Source organism: Oncorhynchus masou, chromosome 6 (assembly GCF_036934945.1).
Source record: "Oncorhynchus masou masou isolate Uvic2021 chromosome 6, UVic_Omas_1.1, whole genome shotgun sequence".
Classification (NCBI taxonomy): Eukaryota; Metazoa; Chordata; class Actinopteri; order Salmoniformes; family Salmonidae; genus Oncorhynchus; species Oncorhynchus masou.
The window spans coordinates 76,786,110-76,796,237 of NC_088217.1; the positions used below are offsets into that span (position 1 = coordinate 76,786,110).

Consider the following 10,128-nt stretch of genomic DNA (forward strand, 5'->3'; position numbering starts at 1 on the left):
ACATGATCATACAGGACCCAGGAACGTGTGTGTGTGTGAGTGAGTGTGTGTGTGACAGTCAGTCCTACCTGAGGTTAACTAGACCCAGGAACATGTGTGGGCTAAGCCTCTGCAGGTTGTTGCCGTTCAGGTAGAGACTCCTCAGGGTCGGCAGGCTGGAGAACGCTCCCTCCTGGAGAGCCAGACAGAGAGAAAGACAGAGAGAGGAGAGAGAGAGAGACAGGGACAGAGAGAGAGAGAGAGAGAGAGAGAGAGAGAGAGAGAGATTGAGAGAGAGAGAGTGAGAGAGAGATACAGAAAGATAGAGTAACAGATAGACAGAGAGAGAGATAAAGAGAGACCGAGAAAGAGAGAGAGACAGAGAAAGAGAGCGAGAGAGTAAGAGAAGGTAAATACAGGGACTTCATGTCCATTGTGCCACAGGGCCCCTCAATGTTATCCAGGTATATGCTGAAATCCAGGTTATAGGCCTAATGTTTTGTTTTTTACGCATAATTAAATCATAGATATCAAACGTGGCCATCATGTCATGTCTTATGTCTGTTCCTGTCCTTTCTCTTGATTCTCTCTCTCTGCTGGTCTTTTTAGGTTACCTTCTCTGTCTCTCATTCCTCAGCTGTTCTACATCTGCCCTAACTAGCTCTTTCACTCTTCACACCTGTTCTCTCTTCCCCCTCTGATTAGGTCTCTATTTCTTTCTCTGTTCCTGCTACTTTCAGTGTCTGATTCTTGTTTGTGTTTTTTGATGCCAGAAGCAAGCTGTCGTCTCGTTTGCTTCCACCTTGTCCTGTCCTGTCGGAGTCTGCCTGGCTGAAGCATCCTGCACTATACTAACGTTCTTTTTGTTCCCCTGACAACGTTGGAAGAGGATTTATGCCATTCCTGTATTTTCATTAAAGAACTCTGTTTTCTGTTAAAACCGCTTTTGGGTCTTCACTCAAGTTCATAACAGAAGAATCAGACCAAGAATGGACCCAGCGGCTCCGGACCCTTTTCACTCCGCCGTCGAGATCCAGGGAGCGATGCTAGGCAGACACGAGGAGGAATTGTCTGCTGCTCAACATGCCGTTGAGACCCTGGCCGTCCAAGTCTCCGACCTCACAAGACAGGTTCACCAACTCCACCTCGATCCACCGCCCACTTCCAGGGTTTCCGAGTCTCCGGGCCTAGGATCAACAACCCGCCGTGTTACTCTGGGGAGCCCACTGAGTGCCGCTCATTCCTCACTCAGTGTGATGTGGTGTTCTCTCTCCAGCCCAACACCTACTCCAGGAGCGCAGCCCGCATCGCCTACGTCATTTCTCTCCTTACCGGACGGGCGCGTGAGTGGGGCACGGCAGTCTGGGAGGCGAGGGCTGAGTGTATTAACCAGTATCAGAACTTTAAGGAGGAGATGATACGGGTTTTTGACCGTTCTGTTTTTGGCGAGGAGGCTTCCAGGGCCCTGTCTTCCCTATGTCAGGGGAATAGATCCATAACGGATTATTCTATTGAGTTTCGCACTCTCGCTGCCTCTAGTGACTGGAACGAGCCGGCTTTGCTCGCTCGTTTTCTGGAGACTCCACGTCGAGGTTAAGGATGAGATCCTCTCCCGGGAGGTTCCTTCCAGTCTGGACTCCTTAATAGCTCTCGCTATTCGCATAAGCGACGGTTTGATCTTCGTCGCCGAGCTCGTGGAAAGGAGCTCACGTTCTCCGTTGCTCCCTCTCCACATCACTGCCACCTGCCGCTTCACTGCCACCCTCCTCCGCCGGCTCGGATGCTGAGCCTATGCAGCTGGGGGTATTCGCATCTCGGCCAAGGAGAGGGAACGGAGAATCACCAATCGCCTCTGTCTCTACTGCGGCTCCGCTGGTCATTTTGTCACCTCATGTCCAGTAAAAGCCAGAGCTCATCAGTAAGAGGAGGGCTACTGGTGAGCGCAACTACTCAGGCCTCTCCTTCTGGATCACGCACTACCTTTCCGGTCCATCTCCGCTGGCCCGGTTCATCTGCTTCCTGCAGTGCCTTGATAGACTCTGGGGCGGAGGGCTGTTTTATGGACGAGACCTGGGCTCGGGAACATGATATTCCTCTCAGACAGTTAGGGGAGCCCAGGGCCTTGTTCGCTTTAGATGGTAGTTCTCTCCCCAAGATTCAGCGTGAGACGCTGCCTTTAACCCTCACTGTCTCTGGTAATCATAGCGAAACCATTTCTTTTTTAATTTTTCGTTCACCTTTTACACCTGTTGTTTTGGGTCATCCCTGGCTAGTGCGCCATAACCCTTCTATTAATTGGTCTAGTAATACTATCCTATCCTGGAATGTTTCTTGTCATGTAACCTGTTTAATGTCTGCTATCCCTCCTGTTTCCTCTGTCTCTTCTTCACAGGAGGAGCCTGGCGATTTGACAGGGGTGCCGGAGGAGTATCACGATCTGCGCACGGTGTTCAGTCGTTCCAAGGCCACTTCTCTCCCTCCACACCGGTCGTATGACTGTAGTATTGATCTCCTTCCGGGAACTACTCCCCCCCGGGGTAGATTATATTCTCTGTCGGCTCCCGAACGTAAGGCTCTCGAGGATTATTTGTCGGTTTCGCTCGCGCCGGTACCATAGTCTCCTCCTCCTCCCCCGCCGGAGCGGGATTTTTTGTTCAGAAGAAGGACGGGTCCCTGCGCCCATGCGTGGATTATCGAGGGCTGAATGACATAACAGTTAAGAATCGTTATCCGCTTCCTCTTATGTCTTCAGCCTTCGAGATCCTGCAGGGAGCCAGGTTTTTCACCAAATTGGACCTTCGTAACGCCTACCATCTCGTGCGCATCAGGGAGGGGGACGAGTGGAAGACGGCGTTTAACACTCCGTTAGGGCACTTTGAATACCGGGTTCTTCCTTTCGGCCTCGTTAACGCTCCAGCTGTCTTTCAGGCACTAGTTAACGACGTCCTGAGAGACATGCTGAACATTTTTGTTTTCGTTTACATGGACGATATCCTGATTTTTTCACCGTCTCTCTCGATTCATGTTCAGCACGTGCGACGCGTCCTCCAGCGCCTTTTGGAGAACTGTCTTTATGTGAAGGCTGAGAAGTGCACTTTTCATGCCACCTCTGTCCCTTTTCTCGGTTCCGTTATTTCCGCTGAGGGCATTAAGATGGATCCCGCTAAGGTCCAGGCTGTCATTGATTGGCCCGTTCCTAAGTCACGCGTCGAGCTGCAGCGCTTTCTGGGCTTCGCTAATTTCTACCGTCGTTTCATCCGTAATTTCGGTCAGGTGGCAGCTCCTCTCACAGCCCTTACTTCTGTTAAGACGTGCTTTAAGTGGTCCGTTTCCGCCCAGGGAGCTTTTGATCTTCTTAAGAATCGTTTTACATCCGCACCTATTCTTGTTACACCTGACATCTCTAGACAGTTTGTTGTTGAGGTTGACGCGTCAGAGGTGGGCGTGGGAGCCATTCTTTCTCAGCGCTCTCTCTCTGACGGCAAGGTCCATCCTTGCGCGTTTTTCTCTCATCGCTTATCGCCGTCAGAACGTAACTATGATGTTGGTAATCGCGAACTGCTCGCCATCCGCTTAGCCCTAGGCGAATGGCGACAGTGGTTGGAGGGCGACCGTTCCTTTTGTCGTTTGGACTGACCATAGGAACCTTGAGTACATCCGTTCAGCCAAACGACTTAATGCGCGTCAGGCTCGTTGGGCTCTGTTTTTCGCTCGTTTCGAGTTTGTTATTTCTTATCGTCCGGGCTCAAAAAACACCAAACCTGATGCTTTATCTCGTCTCTTCAGTTCTTCTGAGGTCTCCACCGACCCCGATGGGATTCTCCCTGAGGGGCGTGTTGTCGGGTTGACTGTCTGGGGAATTGAGAGGCAGGTAAAGCAAGCACTCGCTCACACTCCGTCGCCGCGAGCTTGTCCTAGGAACCTTCTGTTCGTTCCCGTTCCTACTCGTCCGGCCGTTCTTCAGTGGGCCCACTCTGCCAAGTTAGCCGGCCACCCCGGCGTTCGGGGTACGCTCGCTTCCATTCGCCAGCGTTTCTGGTGGCCCACTCGGGAACGTGACGCGCGTCGATTTGTCGCCGCTTGTTCGGTCTGCGCGCAGACTAAATCTGGGAACTCTCCTCCTGCCGGCCGTCTCAGACCGCTTCCCATTCCCTCTCGACCGTGGTCTCACATCGCTTTAGATTTTATCACCGGACTGCCTTCATCAGCGGGGAAGACAGTTATTCTTACGGTTGTCGATAGATTCTCTAAGGCGGCTCATTTCATTCCTCTCGATAAGCTCCCTTCTGCTAAGGAGACGGCTCAGATCATTATCGAGAATGTTTTCCGAATTCATGGCCTTCCGTCTGACGTCGTTTCCGACAGAGGTCCGCAGTTCACGTCTCAATTTTGGAGGGAGTTTTGCCGTTTGATTGGGGCTTCCGTCAGTCTCTCGTCCGGCTTTCATCCCCAGTCTAACGGTCAAGCCGAACGGGCCAATCAGACTGTTGGTCGCATTTTACGCAGTCTTTCTTTTCGTAACCCTGCGTCTTGGTCAGAACAGCTCCCCTGGGCAGAGTACGCCCACAACTCGCTTCCCTCGTCTGCTACCGGTCTATCCCCTTTTCAGTGTAGCCTCGGGTACCAGCCTCCGCTGTTCTCATCTCAGCTCGCCGAGTCCTGCGTCCCCTCCGCTCAGGCTTTTGTCCAGCGTTGCGCGCACCTGGAAGGGGTCAGGTCGGCACTTTGCCGTAATAGGGCGCAGACTGTGAGGGCCGCTAATAAGCGTAGGACCAAGAGTCCTAGATATTGTTGCGGTCAGAGAGTATGGCTCTCCACTCAGAACCTTCCCCTTAAGACAGCTTCTCGCAAGTTGGCCCCGCGGTTCATTGGACCGTTCCGTATTTCCCAGGTCATTAATCCTGTCGCAGTGCGACTTCTTCTCCAGCGCTATCTTCGTCGCGTTCACCCGGTCTTCCATGTCTCCTGTGTTAAGCCCGTTCTTCGCGCCCCCGCTCGTCCCTCCCCCCATCCTTGTCGACGCACCCATCTACAGGGTTCGTAAGATTTTGGACATGCGCCCTCGGGGCCGTGGTCATCAGTACCTAGTGGATTGGGAGGGGTACGGTCCTGAGGAGAGGAGTTGGGTTCCCTCTCGGGACGTGCTGGACCGTTCGCTGATCGATGATTTCCTCCGTTGCCGCCAGGTTTCCTCCTCGAGTGCGCCAGGAGGCGCTCGGTGAGTGGGGGGGGGTACTGTCATGTCTTATGTCTGTTCCTGTCCTTTCTCTTGATTCTCTCTCTCTGCTGGTCTTTTTAGGTTACCTTCTCTGTCTCTCATTCCTCAGCTGTTCTACATCTGCCCTAACTAGCTCTTTCACTCTTCACACCTGTTCTCTCTTCCCCCTCTGATTAGGTCTCTATTTCTTTCTCTGTTCCTGCTACTTTCAGTGTCTGATTCTTGTTTGTGTTTTTTGATGCCAGAAGCAAGCTGTCGTCTCGTTTGCTTCCACCTTGTCCTGTCCTGTCGGAGTCTGCCTGGCTGAAGCATCCTGCACTATACTAACGTTCTTTTTGTTCCCCTGACAACGTTGGAAGAGGATTTATGCCATTCCTGTATTTTCATTAAAGAACTCTGTTTTCTGTTAAAACCGCTTTTGGGTCTTCACTCAAGTTCATAACACATCAGTTATCCCGGTGTATGACGCCTCAGGCTGAAGACAATCTGAACCCTAGGAGATTTTCTGCCTAAAGACACCATGAATAAAGGAGATCCTCTGGCTAAAGACAACCTGAATAAAGGAGATCCTCTGGCTAATGACAACCTGAATAAAGGAGATCCTCTGGCTAATGACAACCTGAATAAAGGAGATCCTCTGGCTAATGACAACCTGAATAAAGGAGATCCTCTGGCTAATGACAACCTGAATAAAGGAGATCCTCTGGCTAATGACAACCTGAATAAAGGAGATCCTCTGGCTAAAGACAACCTGAATAAAGGAGATCTCCTGGCTAAAGACAACCTGAATAAAGGAGATCCTCTGGCTAAAGACAACCTGAATAAAGGAGATCTCCTGGCTAAAGACACCCTGAATAAAGGAGATCTCCTGGCTAAAGACACCATGAATAAAGGAGATCCTCTGGCTAAAGACACCATGAATAAAGGAGATCTCCTGGCTAAAGACAACCTGAATAAAGGAGATCTCCTGGCTAAAGACACCATGAATAAAGGAGATCCTCTGGCTAAAGACAACCTGAATAAAGGAGATCTCCTGGCTAAAGACACCATGAATAAAGGAGATCCTCTGGCTAAAGACAACCTGAATAAAGGAGATCCTCTGGCTAAAGACAACCTGAATAAATGAGATCCTCTGGGTAATGACAACCTGAATAAAGGAGATCTCCTGGCTAAAGACAACCTGAATAAAGGAGATCTCCTGGCTAAAGACACCATGAATAAAGGAGATCCTCTGGCTAAAGACACCATGAATAAAGGAGATCCTCTGGCTAATGACAACCTGAATAAAGGAGATCCTCTGGCTAAAGACAACCTGAATAAAGGAGATCTTCTGGGTAATGACAACCTGAATAAAGGAGATCTCCTGGGTAATGACAACCTGAATAAAGGAGATCCTCTGGCTAATGACAACCTGAATAAAGGAGATCTCCTGGGTAATGACAACCTGAATAAAGGAGATCCCCTGGCAAAAGACAACCTGAATAAAGGAGATCTCCTGGCTAAAGAGAACCTGAATAAAGGAGATCTCCTGGCTAAAGACAGCATGAATAAAGGAGATCCTCTGGCTAAAGACAACCTGAATAAAGGAGATCCTCTGGCTAAAGACAACCTGAATAAAGGAGATCTCCTGGCTAATGACAACCTGAATAAAGGAGATCTCCTGGCTAAAGACAACCTGAATAAAGGAGATCTCATGGCTAAAGACACCATGAATAAAGGAGATCCTCTGGCTAAAGACAACCTGAATAAAGGAGATCCTCTGGCTAATGACAACCTGAATAAATGAGATCCTCTGGCTAATGACAACCTGAATAAAGGAGATCCTCTGGCTAAAGACAACCTGAATAAAGGAGATCTTCTGGCTAATGACAACCTGAATAAAGGAGATCTCCTGGGTAATGACAACCTGAATAAAGGAGATCCCCTGGCAAAAGACAACCTGAATAAAGGAGATCTCCTGGCTAAAGAGAACCTGAATAAAGGAGATCTCCTGGCTAAAGACAGCATGAATAAAGGAGATCCTCTGGCTAAAGACAACCTGAATAAAGGAGATCCTCTGGCTAAAGAGAACCTGAATAAAGGAGATCTCCTGGCTAAAGACAGCATGAATAAAGGAGATCCTCTGGCTAAAGACAACCTGAATAAAGGAGATCCTCTGGCTAATGACAACCTGAATAAAGGAGATCCTCTGGCTAATGACAACCTGAATAAAGGAGATCCTCTGGCTAATGACAACCTGAATAAATGAGATCCTCTGGCTAAAGACAACCTGAATAAAGGAGATCTCCTGGTTAATAACAACCTGAATAAAGGAGATCTCCTGGCTAAAGACAACCTGAATAAATGAGATCCTCTGGCTAAAGACAACCTGAATAAAGGAGATCTCCTGGTTAATAACAACCTGAATAAAGGAGATCTCCTGGCTAAAGACAACCTGAATAAAGGAGATCCTCTGGCTAAAGACAACTTGAATAAAGGAGATCCCCTGGCTAATGACAACCTGAATAAAGGAGATTCCCTGGCTAAAGGCAACCTGAATAAAGGAGATCTCCTGGCTAAAGACAACCTGAATAAAGGAGATCTCCTGGCTAAAGACAAGCTGAATCAAGGAGATCTCCTGGCTAATGACAACCTGAATAAAGGAGATCCGGTTGTTTCCCAGGTGAAGTAGATCCAGACTGGAAAAATTCCAGAAATCTGACTTATAGATCCGCTGGATGAGGTTGCCGCTGAGGTACAGCTTCCGTCCGTTGAGGGGGCGTGGCATGAGCTGGGACACGTTGTTGAAGCCGCTCTCCTTACAGTTGACTGTCAAACCTAGGTCTGGAACAATTATACTGAATCAACTTTATTTGTTCAGCTCTTTTCATACAATTCAGCCCAAAGTGTTTTGCATTGAGCACATACAGTATGCCAAGCTAGTCTCAGCAGTATGACATTATCAGACACAGTGGGGCAACTTCCTGTTTACAGACAACCACATAAATCACATTTGTCCCCTGTGCATAGTGCCATGATTGTCCCTGTTAGTTTGTGTCCCTTGTGGCTTGCCCACATTGTGAATAGCACAATAGTAGCAGTCTTGGCAAATTCAAATCTTGCTGTTGTTTATATCTGTTATCAGGAAGTCACCCTGCTGTGTGTGATGTCATACTGCTGAGCCAAAGAAGTCCCATCCAAACTGTACCTGAGATGTGGAGGTTACAGGTGCACCCCAGAGGACATATGATGGGGATGGGGGGGCGAGTCTGGTACCCTGCGATGGGAGGGGGCTGGTTGGGGAGGAGGCTACGCTGGGTGGGGGGTGTCCTGGAGGCCCGGGGACGCTTGGTGGGCCGAGGGGACCTCTCTCTCCCCCTCCGCTCCGCCGATGATGAAGTTGACGAAGATGAGGTATGTGTGTTCTGATGGTGAACCATGGAGGACGGCTTGGTGGGTCTGGGCCTCCCAGGCTTGGGGTTCGCTTTTGGGTAAGAGGGCGGATGCTGAGGAGGCTGTACCCCTCCGTGCTTCTCCCTCTCTCCCTCCTTCTCCCCCTCTCCCTCCACCTCTCCGGCACACAGTTCTTTGCGTGGTATCTCCCTCAGGTCTTTCCCGTGCAGGTGGAAGGGGTATTCGCAGGTGATGTCCCCCACCACTGCGGTGTAGGGGATGTGTCCCAGCCAGGTCTGCAGCTGGACAGCCTCACAGCCACATATCCAGGGGTTCTCCTCCAGCTGGAGCTCCATCAGGCTGCGGCCCACGTACTCCAGGGTCCCGGCGTAGGCCAGGCTCTTCAGACGGTTCCCCCGCAGGTCCAGGTGGGTCAGAGACACAGATCTGGGGGTGGAAGGGATCATTACGGCTGGGGTCAATTCCATTTCAATTCAGGAATGAAATTTCCACACTGCGAAAAATTGGATTTGGTGATCAATGTTATTGAAGAATAAGGAACATGACTGATGCATGTTATAAATGTGATTGAAAACAACTTTTTCAGACAGTTACCTTGGTCAGAGTGAGAAACAGACCCATGATGTGGACATGGTAAAGCATGTTTAATAAGTTTAATCAGCAGATACCTGAAGAGATGAGGAGGCAGAGCAGGGATCAGGTTGTCATTGAGGATGAGCACTCGTAATTTATGCAGGTAGCGTAGCGCCCCACTGTCGATGCGTTTGATGACATTGTAGTCGGCCTGTAGGTAGAGGGGATAGAGGTAAAGTCAAAGTGTTCAAATGTGACATTTTGACACAAACAGGAACTCATCAGGCTCAGGAGATCACACATAACTTATTGATTATCGTTGTCACAGTAAGTATGGATGTAGACTAATCACAGTGATTATTGATGAGGATTGACCACAGTGTTTATTGATGGTTCTAATGGGTAGTAATGATGTCAGGCCTACCTGCAGGTACTCCAGTGCCTCCAGACCAGAGAAGGTGTCGTTACGGAACACCTCCAGCTTGTTCTCGTGGAGGTAGAGGCGTCTCAGTGTCCCTAGACCATGAAACGCCCCGGCACGGATGTCCTGCAGCGCGTTGTTGCCTAGGTTTATCGCCACGGCATTGCTATGGTGCAGGAAGCCATTGCTATAGAGACGCCTCAAGGAGTTCCTCTGCAGGTTGAGCTTGAAGGGGCGGAGCCAAGACTGGGACACCTGATTGGTTGATTGATTGATTGGTTGGTTGACTTTATTTAATCGTATACAAATACACATATGCCAAAACAGAAACACTACATTTAGTGCAGTAGTGCAGAACAGGGTTGTTTATTAATACACTACTGCAGTATGTATATTATAAAATTAGGTACATTAGATTAAGCTAATGCAGTGCAGTCACCTGGCTGGCGTTAGTGAAGCCCCGCCCATCACAGTGCACGTGCAACACTCCCTCTTTGACCTCGCACGTGCACGGCTCGAAGCACGGTTCGTCCACCTCCTCCTC

General features: G+C 49.6%; 1 protein-coding gene across 1 annotated transcript in view; it reads right to left on the reverse strand.

Annotated features, from left to right (window-relative positions):
• The window catches only part of LOC135542663 (SLIT and NTRK-like protein 3), a 32,324-nt gene that overhangs the window by 9,886 nt on the left and 12,310 nt on the right, over window positions 1–10,128 (reverse strand). The window contains exons 3-8 of the mRNA XM_064969777.1: window positions 10,024–10,128; window positions 9,588–9,839; window positions 9,259–9,374; window positions 8,385–9,016; window positions 7,830–8,020; window positions 69–172 (exon numbers count right to left, since the gene is read on the reverse strand). The exon at window positions 10,024–10,128 is cut by the window's right edge and continues 180 nt beyond it. Of these exons, the coding sequence (XP_064825849.1) occupies window positions 69–172; window positions 7,830–8,020; window positions 8,385–9,016; window positions 9,259–9,374; window positions 9,588–9,839; window positions 10,024–10,128 (1,400 nt within the window). The remainder of the gene's footprint in view (window positions 1–68; window positions 173–7,829; window positions 8,021–8,384; window positions 9,017–9,258; window positions 9,375–9,587; window positions 9,840–10,023) is intronic.